Genomic DNA, 23,642 nt, shown 5'->3' on the forward strand with positions numbered 1-23,642 from the left:
CAGTGCAGAATTAAATGTTCGTGTCTATATATATTTGCCTCATTAAAACCAATAACGTTGGAATGTTTTTCAACTTGCTACTCTCACAAGTAGAATATGATTTCTCATGCGTATCCATCCCTCTATGAGTTTAATTAGTTGTAAACAAAGGTAATAAGTCAAAAATGATAGTAATTATTTACGAGGCGTTTCAGTAATTGGACCCTGTCGAGTATATGTAGTTTTTTTTTTTCGTATTTCGCTAGACATCTGTAAATATATCATGTTCATTAATAGTAGTGCTTTCACAGTAGACATATTATGCGAATGATGCATAGGCTAATGTAAAGTAATACATGATGCTACTTTTTTTTTAATTGAAAATGGAATTGTAGTAGCGATGAGTCTGCCTATGTCTGCATAAGTTGCATGTTGTTTGAGGGATGACAGGAACATTATAAGCAATGGACGCCTAATTAAAAAGAACCCTCTGTAAATACATAAGTAGAAGGGATGGATCGTCAATTCTTTGAATAATAATAAGCTCTGTATGTACTAATGAAATAGGTTTGAGAATCATGTTGGAGAATTTGGATATGTTAAAGCAATATAACAATATCATGTTATAAAGATGTTAATGAAGTATCATAGAGATACCACGATGGAGGCAAATGTTTAAAGAAAAATTTTATTTTTTTTGAATTTGTTATAATGTAATTGTTAACTAATGGCACAAATAAACTAGTCTTGAAAATTTAACTTTATGATTTCAAATACAATCTATAAACTTGAATTTATACAGTTCTAATTGCTCATATTTTTTTTATTAATATACTAATTACATTGAACAATGTTGACTCTTAATTCTTGGTTGGCCACAAAACAAGAATTTGGAAATCTTCTGATAATAAATAGTAACTTCATTCTTTTTTCTTTCCTTTTGCTAAAGCTAACGCAACCTGAACAAGTCTAATGTAACCTTGGTATTTTTTTTCAATACCCTGAGATGGTGTTGTTATAATTGGCAATACCATCCAGGATCTTTGATTTACTTTAGCGTTAAAACATAATAACGAATAAAAACGATTTGTTATAATTGGCGACTTCAGCTTCGGGATATTTGTTTATTTGATAATGTGTGTTAATTATAAGAGCTAGGCTGAAGGCTTGTTATAACTGGCGACCCCATATTTCTCTCATTCCTGAAAAGAGGAGTGTTATAATTGGCGACCCTTAGCCAAGGATATGTATTTATATTTTTATTATTATTGTTTTGTGTGCCAAACTGAGATAAGCATGTAAAGTAATGAGTGGATAAAATAATGAGTGGATATGACGATGATAAGTTGTGAGACGCGTGACCCAATTAATGCAAAATGAGTGACGAAAGTCTTAGTGTAGATGGTTCTACCGAACATTTTAAATGTTGTGAAAACAAGTACAGTGACAGTGTATCCATATGCTGTGAAACTTGTAACCTATGGTTCCATATCCGGTGCCTCAATATTCTTGAGGAAGAACAGGAAATGTTATGTACCATGAATAAGAATTGGGTTTGTTTCGACTGTAAGTTGGATAAGGTGTTAGCTACAGAAATCGAGCAACCCGTTGAGGAACCTGAAACCGAAATTGATGGGGAACCATTGCTTAAAACATTGATTGATATCATTACAGACTTGCGAACAGAAATGTCTGTCATGAACGGTAAAATGGATGCTGGCAGGAATGACTTAAAATCTGACATAAACAAGTTAGGTAGTGACATTGTCACTATTAAAGAGTCTCTCACCAGTGTACAGTCGGATTTATCCACTGTCAAACAAGAACTGGAAAATAGAGTAGCATCTAAATTGTCATCTGTAACGTCATCGACATTGACTTCTGAAAAAGAAGTTAAAACTGTAACCACGAATGATAAACTAGACATAAGAGCTAGGGGTTTATGTATAAACAGTAATATTGAAAACACGGATACACTTTTAGTAAACAATTTGTGTGATGTATCAGATAAAATAAGTAATAATTTAAATGACAGGGCTGCGTTAGAAGCGCCTGAGTTTAAGTCTCACATAAATGTGATTAAGGATAATTTAAATGATGAGACTGATGATTATTATGATGATATAAATGTAGATTTAGTATGTAGTAGTAGATTTAATGTACGTGTCAGTAAATATTTGATAAACGAAGCCCCAGTAATGCGTGATGATGTAAATAATAGCTCTCTTATGTATGTCGATTATGAAAGAAAGCAGTATGATAGGGTAGCGAAGTCTAGTATAGTCTATACGATAAAGATTCATATACTGACTGGTGATGATGTTGATGATTTCCTCGATACTGATGACAAAAGAATGAGTAGATCTCGAAAAGGGAGAAAGGAGATAGGAAAACCTAACTTGATATTGTTTATAGATGTTAAAGTAAATAGATCGAAACTGTTTAAGTGGTTAGTAGGAAATTGCTCTAGCCAGGGGCGGAGACATGATAATTGGAAAATATTGTAGGAAGTGGCTAGAAGCACTCCATAGGATAGGACAGGCAAAAGTCTCACCGCCTGTATTAGCGCCTCCTGCAATTGAATTGTAACCCTGAATCTTGTTTTCTTTTTCTTTTGTTGGGTTTCTACTAGTTCAAGTTATGTTTATGATGTTTTATAAATAATGTAGGAGGTAAAATATTATAAATAGACATGCATTAACAAAATGGGGATTTAGAATCTTGATTTGTAAACTTCTCTTTTAGTGGCTTTATCTAACTTAAGAACTGAAATTTTGTAAAGGAGTGGCAAGTTGACTCAAGTTCCTTTGATCAGGGGGCATAATAATTTCAGCTTATAAAAAATAAATAAATAAATAAATCTTCCGGTTCGGATAAACCCGCGGAATAATTTCTGTTGAAAAGGGATTGTTAGGACTAATTCAGAATATTCAGAAGTTGTTTACGTACCAGTATAGTATGCGGTACCGGAAATGTATAGTTTAACAGTATAAACCTACCTGTTAGTTAATTCCGTTCGGGTCCAATGATCATTCCTCTGTCTTCTTCAAACGTACCACTCCGTTGTATCGCCGCATTCTTTTGTCGCAGATGAATTGGTTGATATCAATAACAATAATAACAATAAAGTTTCCCATTTTGTTAGCCATTTCGGTCTTAATTCGTGAAAACAGATTGAGCAGTTGTCATAAAAAGAAAGTGATGTTTGCTCAACTGAAACTTCTCTCCTCAAAACAATATTTTGAATGTAAAATGAATTCGTTTCGAGATGAAGTGAGTTGTACTGTCTTCCTTAAAAATTTATTGACGTATTTTGTTCTGAAGGAAGAAGGAGGAAGTACAGCGAATCGAAATATAAGTAAAGTGTATCCTGAACACAGGAGTCGAGCTGAACTTTCTAAATTATAATATTTGGCAAACCTTGTTAAAAATTCTTTTCGTTCGGTTAAGATCGACCTGTGTCCAGTGTACATTTGAAATGTGGTTTCGGGAAAAAGATAGTCTTCCTCTAGTATACCGGTATTTATAGTTAAGAATATGAAGGCTTTTGTGATGTGCCTTGGTTTTAAGCTGGACGAACACTTATTCATTTGAAACAACTTCTTGAAAATTTTTAACCTTTGGGAAATTTTGCACTAAAGAAAAAAAAAGAAAAAAATATATTAAGAATAAACTTAGGTCCTTCTTAGGCATTCTTTCTTGGCGAAGGAAATTCATTCCTCAGTTTGCGGCCTTAACAGCGCCATTTTTCGATTTGTTGAAGAAAGACAAGAAATATTGTCTAACTGAGGAATTGCTGAATAGATTCCAACAATTGAGGGAATTGTTGAGTGAGCCTCCAGCGCTCAGTCAACCCAATTTCGATCAACCCTTTCATTTATTTTCAGATGCGTCACTAGAGAATTTGGCTGGCTATCTGGCTCAGTATGATGATACTGGAGAACTTCTCGTTATCGGCTATGCAAGTAGAAAATTAAAGTTATATGAGGTTTCCTATTCGATCTTCCAATTGGAGTTGCTGGCAGTATTGTTTCTGTGCGAGCATTTCTCGTATTATATTTTAGGTAGAAAAATCACGGTTCATTGTGACAACAGCGCAGTGACATACGCTTTCACGTTACAGAACTTAGATCCCCGAACCACAAAAATTTTGTTGAAGTTACAGAGGTTCGATCTTCGGTTCGAGCACATTAAGGGAGTGGACAATAAAATAGCTGACATATTAAGTCGCAATACTCCGGAACTCCCGGCCGAACCTGAAGAATACCATGTTAATTTTGTTTGTTATGATGAGAGTACGTGGTTCACTGTAAATGAGTTAATGCAAATGCAAGCGGGTGATAAGTACTGTAATGAATTAAAGGCGAAAATGTCAAACAGTACCGATTCTCGAATTCGTCTAGTAAACAATTTGGTCTATATTCAAAATTTTAAAACGAAACGTTGGCTGCTAGTAATCCCAGAGTTATTGATTGAGAGGACGATTAGGAAGGTTCATGAAACGGGGCATTTCGGTGTTAGTAAATGTTTGAAATTAGTTCAGGAATTGTTTTTCTGGAAAGGACAAAAACGTACGTTCCAAAAGTTCATCAATAATTGTGAATTGTGTGCCCGAACGAAGTTCTCCAATAGAATTATTGCTCGTGAGGATCTGCATATTGAGGCAGATAAGCCACATATCAAATTGTGCATAGATCTCGTGGGAAAATTGCCATGTAGTTATGGATTCTACTACATCCTCTCAATTGTTGATGTCTATTCACGGTTTCTGTGTTATTTACCGTTGAGGACTGCCACAGCTGCTGAGATTGTTCGGACTCTAGAAAAGGAATATTTCTATCTCTTCCCTTACCCAAATTTTATCATATCCGACCAGGGCCCACAGTTCCTATCGAACACGTGGAAGAATTACTGTAATGATCACCAAATTCAGCATATTTTGGTCTCGCCATACAACCCTTCTGGGAATGGCATCATTGAACGTTCGCATCGAGAACTCAATCGAATTATTCGATTATTGTGCAGCCATAACCACACTAAGTGGAAAACAGTGCTAAAGACGGCACAAGATCTGCTAAACTATTCTTATAATAGCACCATTGAATGTACGCCTGCTTAGGTGTTCATTTCTTTTTCAGCTACCGATGGATTTCGAGAAAAATTTCCATGGCCGTCTGAACTTAAAACAATAGAAAATTCTAAACGGCATATTCAGGTGGAACCCCGTTTGTTATCAAAACGAAAACGAAAATCGCAAAATAATGTGATTGAACTTAAGGAAATGGATTTGGTTATGGTTAAAACCCATTTTCAATCGGATGCGTTTAAGAAGATCACACATAAGTATATGCCTGTATTCACAGGGCCTTTTGTTGCGACTCGAGTGCATCACAACTCTGTTTCTTTAAAAGATTTGGAGGGGAGAGAAGTGCCGACTCAAAATTTATCGAATGTAAAACTGTTCAATTGCTCTCCGGAAAAGAGAGAAGAATTATTAAAAGACTTTAAACAGTCATAAAAAAATGAATAAATAAAATAAAAAAATGTTAATGTTTTAAGTAGTTAAAAAAATTTTTTTTCAAAGCCGCCGGGAAAAATGTAACAGACCGATTACCGGTTTGTTTACATTGGATCCGTATTGTTATGTGTACCGGTTGAAGTCGAAGTTGGTTCCTGCATAATATTACTGTGCCTAGTTTTGTTACGTGTAAGTTTACACTAATTCAATGTTAATTCGTTCTGTATTGTTAGTACAAGGAGGCACAAAAGAATACATGTACTCAATCCTGATATGAGACATGCACTTAAACTCATCCGGAAAGTTAAATTAAAACTTTGAGTATTTTTTTTAAAAGTCTAGTTTTACCGATTCACTTCAAACCATGTAACTGTTTCTTTACAGTTTATACAGTATTTTGGAACAATTAATATAAGTAAAACTAGATACTACTAAATTTTACCTTAAAAGTTTACCGAATGTTTAATATAGCTGTGTTATTAGATCCCTTTATTTGTTAATTATCTCGACGTTCATTTGTTACACTATATTACTGCTGATATTGCGATCCCTTTAGCTATTGCCACAAGAGGGCGTTCAAATCGCTATACGTGAAGCTAACAGTTTTTAAATATGGCGGTTCAGGAGTAAGTGTAAGTTGTGCGTTGCCATAGAAAAGGAATAAATAATCGCCTGAAATAATTAGCCGGATATTTATAAATAATTGCACGAAAATTCCTGGTAAGTTAAATACTAAAATAGATATAGAGATTCATGATTTTTACGGTTAGATTCTTGTATCGATATGTATTTATGGTAAAATTGCGTTAGTTATAGTCAAAGATAAAATATTAAAACCGCGCTTATCAAGGCCTGGCTACGAGTGTAAGATGACGCAGTGAATCGATAGATTTCAGTGTAGAAGAACGATGGCTTAGGGTTAGCTCCTCAGAAATTTAGAAATCTAGCAACTAAAAGTGCAATTCGGCCTCCAACCTAGTTAAAAATTACATTTAGAGTAACCTGATATGTTATTTGGAAGAAGATAGATATTGAGGAGCTTAACCGAAGTAAAATTTAGTAAAACCTCTTTCGGCTACAAGCCATCGGATGTCATCTCCGCCATTACTAGACATATACAGTAATGGAATGGGAGATGTAACTTATCGAAGTTGATTGCGGCGGCGTACCGGAAAAACATTCTACGTGTGTGGAGTGTAGAGCCAGTATACCGGGGGAGTCATCTTTCGATTTTTAAACAAGCAAGTAGATGAAACCTACTTCGCGAAGTTGGAGTTTGATCACCCAGCTTGACCTGTGGACTAGTCTGTGAAACCTGCGGATAATTGGGTAACCTTTTTCCTTATTTTTCTATAAACAATATAGCAGTTCAGCAAATGGCATCTTTAAGAATCAGGATGGGTAACTAAGTTAAAGGGCGTTACGCGTCTCTGAACTTATCAATCGTCATCGTCCACTCATATACAAGCATGTATAACTGGATTACTAAATCTTATGTGTGTCTCTACGTGATTTGAAAATGTGTATGTTGATATTAGGGTAATACTTTACTTTATACGGACCTTTTCGATGGCAATGTACCTTGAAAATTTTGAATATTTAGGTTAGATAGGTTATGTTAACACATTACTGAATTAATTATGTCTTGTGATGATGCCTTATTTTGTGAAACATTCGCTGTAGGTTAGGTTAGGTTTAATTTGTAAATCTGTGATCCATAGTATCTATGTAAGTTAGGTTAGGAGATTTTCTTGTATCCGTATTTCTAAATTTAATACGTGCCGTTTTCCATATTGCAATGTGATATATCCAATTTTTTTTTTGGGAAACCTTTACTATGAACGTACATTCTGTATCTGAGAATTTAAATGCTTCGTAATTTATTTCATTTGATTCGATATTGCTTCGTGATGCATGTCAATTGTAAATCTTATTATGCAATTTCTTTGAGAGTGCTCTAATATATAAATGTGTCCTTTAGTCGTATTTGTAATATGTGCGTGTAGGTTAGTTAAAATTTCGTTTAATATGTGTAGAACCGGTAACAATTGTGATTTGAGCATGATTTCCTATATTTTGGTCGTGTGTCCCTTTGATATTAATTTTGTAGTGTATTTTATATACGTGCTTGCCATAGTTTGTCGTGTGCATATTAAATACGTGTAATGTCGGTAAAATTGTATTTCGAACGTGTCTATTATTCTTATTTTGTCGTATGCCCTTTTATAGTATCTCTTAATGCAGTAGTAGTTTAAAAAATCCTCATTCGTATGTATGATCACACTGCATTGCACCAGATATTTAGTTTTGTAGGTTAGGGAAAATTTGAACATAACATGTCCTCCGATGCTGACGTCGTATCGTAATGAGTGTGAGTAATAGATTTGTGCCGATGCGGGAGAACTTTGCTCTGGACATACCTCCGGAGTTCGACATTACTATTGATAAAATATTATTTCGTGCTATGTTCGTTTATTTTCTGTTAGGTATATATTTACTTTGAACGTGCCATAGTGACAGTGCAGAATTAAATGTTCGTGTCTATATATATTTGCCTCATTAAAACCAATAACGTTGGAATGTTTTTCAACTTGCTACTCTCACAAGTAGAATATGATTTCTCATGCGTATCCATCCCTCTATGAGTTTAATTAGTTGTAAACAAAGATAATAAGTCAAAAATGATAGTAATTATTTACGAGGCGTTTCAGTAATTGGACCCTGTCGAGTATATGTAGTTTTTTTTTTGTTTTTCGCTAGACATCTGTAAATATATCATGTTCATTAATAGTAGTGCTTTCACAGTAGACATATTATGCGAATGATGCATAGGCTAATGTAAAGTAATACATGATGCTACTTTTTTTTTAATTGAAAATGGAATTGTAGTAGCGATGAGTCTGCCTATGTCTGCATAAGTTGCATGTTGTTTGAGGGATGACAGGAACATTATAAGCAATGGACGCCTAATTAAAAAGAACCCTCTGTAAATACATAAGTAGAAGGGATGGATCGTCAATTCTTTGAATAATAATAAGCTCTGTATGTACTAATGAAATAAGTTTGAGAATCATGTTGGAGAATTTGGATATGTTAAAGCAATATAACAATATCATGTTATAAAGATGTTAATGAAGTATCATAGAGATACCACGATGGAGGCAAATGTTTAAAGAAAAATTTTATTTTTTTTGAATTTGTTATAATGTAATTGTTAACTAATGGCACAAATAAACTAGTCTTGAAAATTTAACTTTATGATTTCAAATACAATCTATAAACTTGAATTTATACAGTTCTAATTGCTCATATTTTTTTTATTAATATACTAATTACATTGAACAATGTTGACTCTTAATTCTTGGTTGGCCACAAAACAAGAATTTGGAAATCTTCTGATAGTAAATAGTAACTTCATTCTTTTTTCTTTCCTTTTGCTAAAGCTAACGCAACCTGAACAAGTCTAATGTAACCTTGGTATTTTTTTTTCTCAATACCCTGAGATGGTGTTGTTATAATTGGCAATACCATCCAGGATCTTTGATTTACTTTAGCGTTAAAACATAATAACGAATAAAAACGATTTGTTATAATTGGCGACTTCAGCTTCGGGATATTTGTTTATTTGATAATGTGTGTTAATTATAAGAGCTAGGCTGAAGGCTTGTTATAACTGGCGACCCCATCTTCATAACTTTCATTTATTTTATATTTCTCTCATTCCTGAAAAGAGGACTGTTATACTTGTATGCTTCAGATTTGCCATCTCCAGCACCGAATACTTATCTGTTCCAATATGCTGACGATACAGCCTTTCTAACACTAGGTAAAACAATACAACATATTAACATACATTTGCAGACTACGATTACAGCTTTTCTGCAATGGTGTCGTAAATGGCGACTATCAGTAAACGAAGGCAAAACTCAGACACTAGTTATTCTACCAACAAAGTGTCGTAGTAAAGTTAGGCGTAATCCAAATTTGTTGCAGATACGAGTAGGCGATCACCTTCTTCACCCCTCTAAAACTGTTACATACTTAGGTATCATCTTCGATGATAGTTGCGATGGACACCTCAGTTACAAAAAATTGTTACGAAGGCTAAAAACAGATTACAGCTTCTTCGTCGCCTTGTTGGTCAGAACTGGGGACTGAACTCTAAATTACTACTTAACACCTACAAAGCATTCATGAGGAGTATCCTTACTTTTGGTCACGTAGCTTGGTGTTCAGCCCCCCAAAAATTCTACAACAGACTTGAGATTCTAGAGCGACACGCCATTCGTTTAGCGTATCGGATCAAACTTCCTTATCACAATACTGACCTATATGATAAAATTGACTTTCCTCCGCTCGTTAACCATATTGCCAACTTGCGTGAGAAATTTATAGCCAAGAATCTCCAGAATCGTAAGGATATATTTCTTGATAGAATATTTACAGACTTACAGCAGGAATCCGCATATAAATACTGTTATACACCACTCAGCGTCCTGGTTACAATATATCTCCGCAATATTCCAGCAGATCATCATCACACAGCATTCTTCCGTCACCAACTTATACAGCAGCACATTCCTCATCTTTTCCCATCATAGCACTGTTTGTCCACACCACTAATAAGGGCTATCCATATGTCTTTCATCAGTCCTGAGCCGCCCCAGGACAGAAGATTAATATGCATTTGTCTGTTCTAACATCCATCTACTGTGTTGTGACGTCCAGAGCACCTCACTCATCACTATTCATTTGCCCTATATATGTACTATAATTTCTTTCAACAGCACCTTGTATACATATCACAAAATTTTATTTGTTCTACTTCTATTATCACTTTTTTGCATAAATGTTATTTTTTTTTCTGCACTCGCATCTTTGTTTACTAGTTTCATACTTTGTTTAATATTGTTTTGTTTAATAACTTTTTGTTTTCATATGATGTTGATATATAAAATTAATCATTTATTTTGATGTAATCTTTGTATTTTGATTTTGTTAATGACTAAAATAAATAATTCTTTCATAGCTCCCTGACAGACCATAATATGAATAAAGAATAATTGATGATCTCACACCCCAGGCCAAGAGAGAGGGCGAAACCCTCTAGTGGCAGATTATATACAACTAATGTTTATTTCAATTACCAATAAAAATAAAGATAGCTCCACTCATAAGATGCCCTCATAATTCCGTATAGAGAAATAAAGTGTTAGTTCCAACCACTACCCTAAAAAAGAAATGCTTGGTGCTGAATTGACACGCAAGTAACACGCTAAAGTGGTAGTCATTGTGTGTTGTTTCAATCTTCTAACCAAGATCCTCATCAGACATACACTCTGTGTCTGATGAGGATCTTGGTTAGAAGATCTAAATGTAACATATACCGGATTTATTTTTATGAATAGTATAGTCTTGTTCAGGAGTTTAGTGTTTTATTTGTTCTTATTTGCAAAGTGTGCAGCAATGTTGTGTTTTCAGAAAGATTACCGAACTTTTCAAAGTGAGGTAGGTGGTCCACTTTTTTTTTTTTTTTTTAACAAGATTGTACGTTCCAAATACCTTCGTTGTAAATTGATCACTTTACGGTTACCCTATTGATAGTCAGGAATAAATATGTTCCAAGAGTCAATAAGGAAATTTGCTAAGCAAATAATCACGATAATAGTTTTTAGGTTAGGATTAGGATTTAGATTTCTAGGTTTAATGCATCTAAGGCCATTTAGCCCTTCGCGTTTAAGGGATGACGTCGCTCGGTGATCACACTATCCGGGGAAAGAGAAGGAAGAAAGGATTGGGGAAGGAAGCGGCCTGGGACCTATAAGTTAGGTACCACCCCGGCATTTGCCTGGTGTGAATGAGGAAAACCCAGAAAAACCTCATTCAGGGTGGCTGGCCTGAAAAAGCGTTTTACACTTTTTCGACCGAGTGCCCCCACCGGGAATCGAACCCGGGACCGCTCACACCGAAGGCTACGCTACGCGGGGGCCACCACAAGTAGTTTTACCAATGATAACTTATTTTTCACCTTTTTAATTCTTTTGCTTAGTATTAGGAATTACGAACTCATATAAATGTTTGAAAATAAATGAAAACTCATGATTATACAGACTAGACTAAAGCAAATTTTGATGATAAGAAATCAATGATATAGTGCAACGAAGAAAGTGAGAGGAAGCAGGAGAACTCAGAGATAATCCATGCACAGGATGTTTGTCCACCACAATGTTCACTAGGCACGTGCTGGGATCGAACCAAGGACCCCAAGTAGCAGAGGTGAACGTTCTACCACTGAGCCACCGCGGTCCCGACATATAATGTTTGAATGTGTCAGTTGTAGTGTTTCCTATTCACTTACTAAATCTACAGATAACTGGTAAAAATTATGCAAAACCAGAGAATGACTATCAAAGCTTTTATAGAGCAATTTGTACTTCAACTTTATTTAGGCACTTCCTGTGTCTTCAAAGCCCAACACGGGAAAATTGAAATATATATTAAATGATCCAGTACATATTTAAAGCAGCTTTAAGAAATGGAACAAGTACTCCGTTAATAGAGTGTGAAAGGGTTAAGGGTGCTAGTGAAATAACCTAGTAAGATGTAAAATTAAGTTAAAGATATTTAAGGCCTGTGACAAACATCATGGCATTTCAGCTAAACTAATAAAACACAAGGTCTGGCGTGACGTTGCCAAGTGGTAAAGGGGTGTGGCTATGAGTAAGCAGACAAACTACAGCGCGATCAGGTGACAGGGGATAGACGTGGATGTGTGCAAAATAAACGTGGCAATACCGCTGGCCTCTCATTTGCTAGAAGCACTTAAAGGGAACTTGGAGCGCCGACTTCAAATGCCAACATGTTTGTCACGCCATGAGATTGGATTACTTAGTTTGTCACTCTCCTGAAGCTCTTCAATTAAAAGTGGATACTAAGAACGGAGATTAAATAATAAATGCAAATGCAATTATAACCTTTTGCTTGCTTGTCTATAATACTACTAATCGGAGTTTATCGATTTCAAAACTTCACAAATTGAAACTTGATTTTCTTATTACAAGGAATACAGAAGTTGCTGCTCGTCCAAGAAGATGGTCTTAACATGCATTCATCACCGTTAACTGAAAAGAGTGTTCTTCGGAAACACGCTGCAAGAACAATTGCAAACATCTTGCAAGATTTAATGAGTAAGTAGACTATATTTGTTAGGTGGTGAGAATGAAATATATATGGACGTGCGATGAGAAAATCTCCTCTGCAACACACTATAGGAATAGACCAAGGTCAGCGTCTAACGTATCGTCATCCGAAAAAAAAAAGTTCGCATATACTGTAACTTCCTATTTTCATTAATAACTCAGTTCTCTTAATATATTATCGCTCCTTTGTTCTTTCCTTAACAAAGCAGTGTAATAATGAATAATTATTTATAATTTTGGAGAAAAATAAGGCAAAATAAGAAAATTATAAGCAAAAAAAAAAACTTTTATTCTTATAAAACCTTAGTCTGTCAAATAATTACGCGAAGAATATCCCGCGCGAAATTAGAGGGAAAATGACTCCACATAACAGGTATTATAATCTGTTTCACCTAACCTGATAGGAAAAAGAAGTTTTTCCCCCCACCACGCTCAAATAGAGGTGAGTGTTGGTGTTCCGTTTTCCACTCGGGATTGATAGCCAAAAGGAACAGCAGTGCTTTCTCAAGATCAGGTGCGAGCGAATTGACGTACGAATTTAGAGTTTACACGATTCTGTTTATTGGAAAAGCTTCCCTCACTGTGAAGGTCTACGACTTGCTTTCCCTTCTGCAGCGGTAAGTTGTGGGAGGTAGGGGAGTTTACTATCAGGTTGCCTGAAACAGACTTCAGGAACACTCACAAATACGTAAGAACAGAAAGAACAGAAAATAATGTATTTTTGAAATGAACATACAATTCACACTTCACCCAAAGTTTCAATATCGGAAATCAATCAATATCTTCAGTTGAAATTACTAAAAAAGACATTAAATGACTATATAAAAGTCCAAGTGTAAACCTGCGCTTAGCGCGATTCTATTAGCTATATCACAACGCATTTTCGTGAGTTGCCTCTATGGTCAAACGTGTTTAATAATCCTGTTAAACTTCTAGAAACGGAGGGCGGTGTTTTGAGCCTAACTACAGTAAAATTCTCTTTTCAACATACGGATGGCTTTTTTAAAAAACAAAAAGTTCTATTTTGAAGTGATTGTAAAACAAATTCAGATGAACTCTCACATTTCCAAGCTCAGTCGTATTTAGTCGCCATGTCTATGAAATTATACAAAGACAGTAAAATAAGGAAAGTTAACATTCTTACAATAAGAACAGATTTCAATTCCCCTGGGGAGTTAGCGTACGCGCCTTTGTCATGGGAGACCCGGGTTCGATTCCCGGTGGGAGCTCATGTGTTTCTGTTCCATGTTAATCAGTAGGTCCATGTCTCGTATAGTCTTGCTGTTGTTAGGGACGTTAAACTGCAAATCAACTCAACTCATTAAGAACAGAGTTCTGAGTTAAATACCAACTTGAAACCATACGTTCAAAATGAAAATTATTCATGCTCCTGATACCTATATATATATATATATACACAGGGTGTTTCAGATAAAACGTCCAGTGTTTATAAATCCGAAACGGCTGAGAATAAAAAGATGAAACAAAAACTGAGATAGGAAAATGTCATAGGGCGCATCACATGGTGTTGTTATGGTGACCCCCAGGGCCCTCTTTCAAGGGTCCCAGGGGCCAACTTCAAATTTTCAAATAGGAACATGTATTGAATCATACCTCATTCAATAGTACTTGAAAAACGAAACAACTTTTGTAGGAAACAATTTTCGATTTGGGCCACCGTTTTTAAATGGCCGCAAAAAGTGGGTCCTATATCAGATAAAACGTCCAGTGCTTATAAATCCGAAATGACTGAGAATAAAAAGATGAAACAAAAACTGAGATAGGAAAATGTCATAGGGCGCATCACATGGTGTTGTCGTGGAGACCCCCAGGGCCCTCCTTCAAGGGGGCCCAGGGGCCAACTTCAAATTTTCAAATGAGAACACGTATTGAATCATACCTCATTCAATAGTATTTAAAAAACGAAACAACTTTTGTAGGAAACAATTTTCGATTTGGGCCACCGTTTTCAAAATGGCCGCAAAAAGTGGGTCCTGTATCAGATAAAACGTCCAGTGCTTATAGGCCTAAATCAGAAACGGCTGAGAATAGAGAGATGAAACAAAAACTGAGATAGAAACGATGATAAAGGATATCAAGTGGTGGTGTTGTGGTGACCCTCAGGAAACTCCGTGAAGGGGACCCAGGTGTCAACTTCAAACTGATACAGGACTTTTTGAGGCCATTTTGAAAATGGTGCCCCAAATCGAAAATTGTTTCCTACAAAAGTTGTTTCGTATTTCAACTCTGGTGCATGGGGTCCTTGGTTCGACCCCAGCTTCCACAAAGTCAGATTCGTGTGCGTGCGTTTCTTCAGGGTTCTCCTTTTTCCTCCTACTTACTTCGTTCCACAATTTCCATTTCTCATCATCACCGTCTCCTTTACCTAGCCGACATAAGCATGGAATGTCAAACTTAAAGATTTAATTTCATTTCATTGAAAGAATTACTATAATTCATAATCTGCATCTTTATAAAGCAACTGGAACAATCATATAGATGTATAATGCTTAAAATTGAATTAAATCGCAATTTCAGTAATCTGCAATATCTTAGGTTTCTCATTTATTTACATCAAATGTTTAGTTATTTGATACTTTATAGCAAGAATATTAAGTGCTATATAAGACAATTATATATACCTGTGGTGTTTGAGACACTGGTTTTATTCCGGGCGGGAGCGTGTCTTGTTTCGGATTCCATGTTAATCAGTAGGTCCCGTCTCATATAGCCTCGCTGCTGAAAAGGACGCTAAACTCAAAATCAACTCAACAATTATCTATATATTGAATTTAATTAGGAAATCGGTATTGTTATCATAAGAGCAAGTTTATGAAAATGAACTGTATAACACTGGTTGTATATAAAATAGGGTTTGCGTAATGTTGAAAAAACGAAATGTAATCTTTGAGTTTTACGTCTCACAGGTATGCCGGCTAGGCTAAAGGAGACGGTGATGATAAGAAATGAATGAAATGGTGGAATGAAGAAAGTGGGAGTAAACGGGAGAAGCCCGAGAAAACCCATGCACACAGTGTTTGTCCACAACAAAGTTCACTTGGCGCGAGCGGGTATCGAATCAGGGACCCCATGCACCTTACGTAATGTTGTAAATATTGCTACGAAGCATATTTTCACTTTTGCTGAAGCATTTGAATCTATTCTATTCCTAACAGTAGCTTCTATTTCTATAAGTATGTGCAATTGGTTGGTCCAACAGCTCACAAATAGTTATTATTTGCTAACAGGCAGGAAACACTCCTTATTTCGATATATATGTTGTTTGACTTAAAGTGAGCACTGCACAACTGTTTAGTATTCTGTTTCACTTTGCTTCAGGCAATTTCCATGGTAACAGTCAATATTGTACCGACCTTGTAAGTCCCTCTAGGCATAAGACAAAATCAAAATGTAAAAAGAAACGTTTTTAACATAACATTCTGTTCTGTGAGTACTAGCTCAGCAGAGGTTTCGATTTATGTTTACTTCGTATGTTTCTACTCTGTTTTTCAGCTCTATGCTTCTGTCTTGATTATTTTTTTACGTTAAATGCTCTTGACAAAAATAACATTTTCAGTAAAGCTAAACAATAATCTGTCACAGAAAAAACAATATGTAAAGTGTTACTTTCCTGTTTAAAATTTAATCTTTTTCCAGTGCTATATGTGCTAAACCTTGGTTTATTAGTAGTGAAAGAGGAATTTACGTAATTACTGCTTTTCAAGGGTGGGAAACGTAGATCCACCCCTTTATAAACCTAACAATTCTCATAAGCTTTATCAGTTAGGCAATAGTCCTTTTACAATACTGCAACTATAGTTTCATCTCAAGTAATATGAAACATATAATAATAATAATAATAATAATAATAATAATAATAATAATAATAATAATAATAATAATATTTTAGTATCAGACTTCAAGAGATTTTTATATGATACATGTATTCATAAAAATAGTCACTACTTGTTACGTACTCAGTTGGTTTTCCATTCCCGGCGGGAGCTCATCAGAGTTGGAGTGGGTCAGTGGGTCGGTGGGTCAAGTGGGCCAAGTGGGTCGAATTTTCTGAGTGGGTTAGTAGGTCGTGGGTCAACACCATGTGACCCACGGCGACCCACCACCCACCATGACCCGCTCTGACCAACCGACCCACTCTGCTCTCTGCATTGTAGACCACGTCTTTTGAACAGCATATATTTGTTAATCCTCGACCCTAGCCATAGAAACTAAAAACACGTTTCTGATTGTTTGCAGTTTGCGATTGTCCAAATATTCTGGTGCATGTATTGTGTATTATACCAGTAATAGAAGAAAATTGTCACTTTGTTGGAATTGAGGAAGAAGAAAATTGAACAAGAAGTTGAGGTTAAATTTATATCAAGGCAGTCAGGGTAGAACAAAATTAGCCCTGCGGGGCTTCTAACCCGTTCCTACTACTACTACTACTACTCCTAATACTCTTACTACTACTTATACTACTTATACTATGGATTCGTTTAGCAAAACTGCACATGTAAGTAAATCACTTTTTTGAATATTATTTTCATCTTACTTTAATGAAAAAAGTGTTATGAAAATTTAAAAGATAAAATATAAAAATAAAAAAACTTTCCTTCGCTCAGGTATGAAACCACACCAAAAGCAATTATAATTAATAGCCCATTGCGCTAGTACGCTCGGTCACGAAGACCGCCAATAACAGGCACTTGATTTTGCTATAGTTATGCTGCGTGGCGAGAAACGAATAACTCCAACCAATCAGAACACCGTATTTAGCTCCTATGAGTAGGGTCGAACGTGATTTAAAAATATGCTTCTGAACACCGGTGAATTTGTCTACGTTTTACTTTCAAGACATTCATTTCCCTTTTTCATTTGTTTCTGTCCACTTACCTGAGATGAGTATCTCTAACAAGGAGAAAGCAGACTTTGGTAAATGAACTTCGAAGCCATTTTTTGCAAGATGATAGTGCACCTTTAAAGAGTTCATATTACAAACTGGGAGAGCGCAATGGCCTAACATAGCAGAGAAAAAGCGTCTTAAAGTTTTTGACTCGCTGCATATATCGTACGTTGCACAAGTTTACCAAGTGACGGCGTGGCAGAATCAGTAGCATCGCCGGTGGCAATAGCCGAGTGGTCTCGGGTGTTCGGCTTCGGATCATGAGGCGCAATACATTGGGGTTCGAATCCCCCTGAAGAGGAAGGTCGGCATTTTAAATGTCCTGGATCTTTCTGTGTTGTGTCCCTGTCGTGTTTGGATTGCGCAGAAATTGCGCGAATTGCCTATGGCGAACACTATCCCGGTTGGACGAACTTTATTTTTAAAAAAGCATCTGAGAGTCACATGCCAAGGGTCACGGGTTCGTATTCCGTTGGGGTCAACTTTATTTTGTTTTTTTCCTTCAATCGATAGAGTAGACACTTGTAGCTACAAGTAAAATGTTAATTCACCATATGTTTATAATGAATTAAAACAATACAAATATTCAAATCAGTTGTAAAATCTTGCACTGTTCCATATTAACTAGCAACGAAATGTAATCTATTTCGTAAATACATTGATATCATGAGTTATATTATGGTTAACACAATCGTTGTATAAAAATATTCTGGACGCTTGGTGTCTACATCTGTTGACAGTGTGATAATTACAAGGGGGATGAGAAGGAAACCCCTTTTGGTAATACTGGATGTTACTATAACCAAAGGAAATTTACCCCTTATTCCCCTTGTAATAGGCGGCGAAAATCTGTCTCCAACATTGGGGGGGGGGGGGAGAACGGGTAAGACCGTTCCAATATTTTTAAAGCAATGTTCAAAATAGTTATGAAGTTGAAAAACAATACTGTGGAGGATCAGGAAAGCAGTTTTCTTCAACATTGTGAGGCGGACAGATTTGAGGCTTATTGTGGGGGGATTTCAATTTCATCTAATTTTGCTTTGTGGCAATCGGACACAAATCATCACATTTCTCGGCAAAAACACATTTCAAATTTGATTATTGTGGAGGACAGTCCCCCAGTTCGAAGATTGAAAGGGACTTCTCCCCCTCATCCCCCGTGCCATTTGCGCCCGTGCTAGTAATGCACTCACTGTCAACAGATGTAGACACGAAGCGTCAATAACATTTTTTACACAACCACTGTGGTGACCATAATATAACTCGTGATATCAATATATTTACGAAATAGATTACATTTCGTTGCTAGTTAACATGGAACATTGAAAGATTTTACAACTGATTTGAATATTTCTATTGTTTACTTCATTACAAACATGTGGTGAATTAACATTTTATTTGTAGCCAGAAGTGGCTACTTTATTGGTTAAAGCAAAATACAAAATAAAGTTGACCCCAGCGGGAATCGAACCCGTGACCCTTGGCACGTGAGTCATAGAAGCTACTGATTCTGCCACGCCCTCACTTGGTAAACTTGCGCAACCTACGACGCATGCGGCGAGTCGAAAATTTTAAGACCCGGTTTATCTGCTATATTAGGCCATTGCGCTCTCCCAGTTTGTAACATGAACACTTTAAATGTGCACTATCATATTGCAAAAAATGGCCCCGAAGTTCATTTACTAAAATCTGCTTTCTCCTTGTAAGTGAAAAAAGAACTTGAGGCATTTTTGGATATTGATATTTGTAATTGTATTAATAGCAATATGACTAATACTAATACTTGGCTCTCGAGACACACAGCCTGCTTGTTTTTAGAGGAACTAACTACTGGAAAAATGTATTTTTGAATCATTGTAAACTATAAATTATTATATAAAAAATTGAATGTAACTGTGAGTGCCTAATCATCCTGGCCAAATTGCAGTTAAATGAAATGACTTTTGGTATATAGTTAGGCCTTAATTCAACCTGGGATGTTATCATATTGCTTTCATTAAAATAATATCCTAAAGGATGGTGGAGATCCGAATTTTTGCGAAAAAAATTGAGTATCTCACAAGCAGTTCAACTTACGGAGCTGACATTCAGTATATTTGACAACTTTTTATTGAAAACGAACATAACTTCTCCAAGCATTTTTTAAAACCCTCCTTTATGGGGAAGGGCGGCACTTTCTATATATGGTAAAGTAATAGTGGGTTAGTTTGTAAAAATAATCGTAAACCATTGATATTAGTTGAGAAACAAATTGAGAAACAAAAAATACATTGCTTCGGATGATATATCCATATATGCTTACCATGCGCTTTCTACTATAATAATTGCTTAAGCTTATTTATTTTATGGAGCGCTTAGAGCACAGGGCAATTAACCCATAAAGTTGTGAGAAAAATCAACATAAAATTTGTAATGTAAGCTTCTGTACGTTGATCTACTTACCTTGATTTGGGACTCTCAAATTTCATCCGTTTTACCACTAAAAAGTATCGATAATTCAACAAGGAAATAATTAGAACATGATAATTGAATTGAAATTAATCGTAATTTTGCCAATGAAAAACACATTACCATTTTTATTGTAAAGGTCACATTCATCGTTCTTGTTACAGAACGGTGCTTGAGCGATTGACCGTAGAAATTCAAACTCCAATTAGTTAGAATTTCACAACCAAGTTTTATTACGTGTAAACTCTTTAGTCGGTAGAGAAGAGGCCATGGATCATGTGTCAGAGTTGTTGACGATATGTTTTGGTGGGTCAGGGGTTCACGGTGGTTGGTGGGTCGGAATGGGTATAGTGGGTCACGGTGGGTAGTGGGTCGGAATGGGTCATAGTGGGTCACGGTGGATGGTAGGTCATGGGTCAGAGTATGCTATGGTGGATGGTGGGTCAGAGTTTGTCACGGTGGGTGGTAGGTCGTGTGTCAGAGTGTCACGGTGGGTGATGTGCCAGTGGGTCATGGGTGGTGGGTCGTTTTCATTAATCCACGCCATGTCTGAAGCTCATGTGGTTCGGATTCCACTTTAATCAGTAGGTTCCCTCTCATATAGCCTCGCTTCTGAAAGGGACGTTAAACTCTACAATGAAATAAAATCTTTAAGTTTTACGTCTCACGTTTATGTTGGCTAGGCTAAACGAGAGTGTGATGAAGAGAAATGAATGAAAGGGTAGAATGAAGAAACTGGGAGAACCCCGAGAAACCACACGCACACGGTGTGTGTTAACCAGAAAGTTCACTTGGCTCGAACTGAGATCGAATGTACCAGAGGTGAACGCTCTACCACTGAGCCACTGCAGCCCGGTTTGAACTCTACAAGTCTAACATGTAACACTTCCCAGTGTAACACTCCTATTTTGATAATATTTAGCAGGTAGATACTACATATAAACGAATACGTGTTTTTTTTAATTTTCTGCGGTAAAACGATTTTAGGGGGCAAAAGCCCCCACCCAAATTTTTCAAAGTTGACGTCCGAAAGGCAAGAAGAATTGGACTGATATGAATGAAATTGTGCACAGATATTGTAGACGTAAGAAGACGGAATACGTGATTCGAATTTTCCTTAAAATAATAATAATAATAATAATAATAATAATAATAATAATAATAATAATAATAATAATAATAATAATAATAATAATAATAATAATAATAATAATAAAACGGTTGGGTGGACCGAAGCGTTGGATGCCAGAAAGAGTGGACAGAAGCGAATGAAATTGTGTGTAGATATTGTATATGTAAAATAATGCCTTTCGTGTTCAGCAAGTGTACTCATCCGATTTCTTCAAACTTGACATATCAACAGTAAGCACAAACAGTATAAGCTTTCTTGTAGTATTTCAGGAGGCGCCTTTAACCTTTACAATGTTTTCCCACAGAAACACGTGTCTATTTATTTCCTATTTACTGTTGATGCCAAATTTAAAACAAATCGGATGCGAACACTTGAGAAACACGAGAGGCCTTATTTAACATATACAATACCTACACACAATTTCATTTACTTCGGTCCACTCTTCCGGCGCTATTACGGTAAAATTTACTTTTTTCGGAGTTGTCCTTGGCCCCGAAAACAATATTGGGTCCAAGGCCTCCTTTGAATTGCACTTTTGATATTTCGTAATCAACGGTTTAGAAGGTCTGTGGTCCGCCCTACTTTTTAAAAAGGAAAATACGAAACATTATTCCCTCATTTTACTTCTACAATATCTGTGCACAGTTTCCTTGACCTCGGCCGACTTCTTTTTGCCTTTTAGCCGTCAAATTTCAAAACTTTGGGTGGAGGTTTTGCCCCCCTTAAACCGTTTTTCTTCATAAAATAAAAAATACATGTTCATTTAATTTTTGCGTATGTCACTACACAAAGTTTCGTTGCAATTCTTCATATCCTTTAGGCACTTGTGACATACTGTTATTAGCACTTTTCATATTTCGTGATCAATGGTTTGGAGGTGTCCATGCTCCACCCAAACGTTTTTTACAAGAAAATACGAAATACATATTCCCTCATTTTACGTCTACAATATCTGCGCACAATTTCATTCACCTTGGTCCACTTCTCATTGTCTTTCGGGCGTCAACTTTCAAAATTTTGGGTGATGTTTTGCCCCCTAAAATCGTTGTTCCGCAAAAAAAAGACCAAAAAACACGTATTCGTTTATTTGTAGTATCTACCTGCTAAATTTTATCAAAATCGGAGTGTTACACTTGGGAAGTGTTACATATAAGTCAATTCGTCTTCCTCCTCCAGAAAATTTCCAGTAAAATATCATATCTTCCTTTATAATAAAACATATGCGCTTTCACATGCAGAAACCGGATATACTTTTAGATTCAAACTCAGATATCTTGCACCAAAGACGAGGATGCTAATAATTAAAAAAAAAATCATTCGACATATTTGCTCCTTGGCCTTATATTTGCTTTCAAACTTCTATATCTGTATATCCTTTTATTACAACACATTAGAAAAACATAATTTTAAAGATACATTCCCGAAGCCCGATTCAAACCGATAACAGTCATAGCGTGTCTTCTTTATCCGAAATCTTGTACCGGTACGGTTATATCAGAATATGAGTTAAGTTGATTTTGATTTTAACGTCCCTTTCAAAGCAGCGAGACTATTCATAAGAAATGAAAAAATAGAAAACTTGACTTTTTATGGAAAACACAAGTATGGAAAACGCATTATATATATATATATATATATATATATATATATATATATATATATATATATGTGTGTGTGTGTGTGTGTGTGTGTGTGTGTGTGTCTTCAGAGTCCTGGAACAATCAAATATCTCGCGAAATATACAGATCAGGAAAACAAAAACAAGACCTGTTAAATAGTTTTGAAAAGGATATCCAATGATACCAAACGCAACCCCTATCCCTACCTTCTTCGGGGGTACCGGGAGTAACTTTAAAATTTTAAATATGAACCCACATTTCTTATTGCACATTTGGATTCTCAAAAAAAAAAGGTCAATGATTTGACCCAGAATTGAAGACAGGTCCTTCAAGGATGGCGCTTGAATCGACACACCAAAAAAGGGAGGAAGAAAACATTGGTTACCAGTCCCGTAGTCTGTGGTCAGCTGGTTATCGTATTGGAGTACGGCCTAAGAGGTCATGAGTTCGATTCCGCGCAAGGCAACTTCTTTACGTGTTTTCTCAAATAATAATTTTATGCATTTTAGCTTCTATTACTACTTTATTTAAGTTACAATACAAATTTCGATAATTGTTTTGCAAACTAGCTTTATGAAGTGGTACTTAGTAATAGGGTTATGATTAGAGGTCATAGGATTATTTGCAACAAAAACAAACCATTCTTTTGCACTTTGTATTTTCTTGCAAATTAATAAACTACGGATTAATACGGATACAAGTTAAAATGTATGAACTTATTATTTGAGTACAAAAAAGTACACATAAAATTGTTTTATTTTGCGCGGGAATTGAAACTATGATCTCTGATTCCGCATGCCAATACACTAACCGTATGACCACACAGCACGGACCTACCAAC

At 35.9% G+C, this 23,642-nt stretch overlaps 1 protein-coding gene across 1 annotated transcript in view; it reads left to right on the plus strand.

The window, feature by feature from the left end:
• The window catches only part of LOC145665926 (uncharacterized), a 62,954-nt gene that overhangs the window by 10,316 nt on the left and 28,996 nt on the right, over positions 1 to 23,642 (plus strand). Inside the window, exon 2 of the mRNA XM_081733032.1 lies at positions 12,559 to 12,684. Coding sequence (XP_081589158.1) covers positions 12,559 to 12,684 — 126 coding nt within the window. The remainder of the gene's footprint in view (positions 1 to 12,558; positions 12,685 to 23,642) is intronic.

This window comes from Thermobia domestica, chromosome 1 (assembly GCF_964235325.1).
Source record: "Thermobia domestica chromosome 1, izTheDome1.hap1.1, whole genome shotgun sequence".
Taxonomy (NCBI): domain Eukaryota; kingdom Metazoa; phylum Arthropoda; class Insecta; order Zygentoma; family Lepismatidae; genus Thermobia; species Thermobia domestica.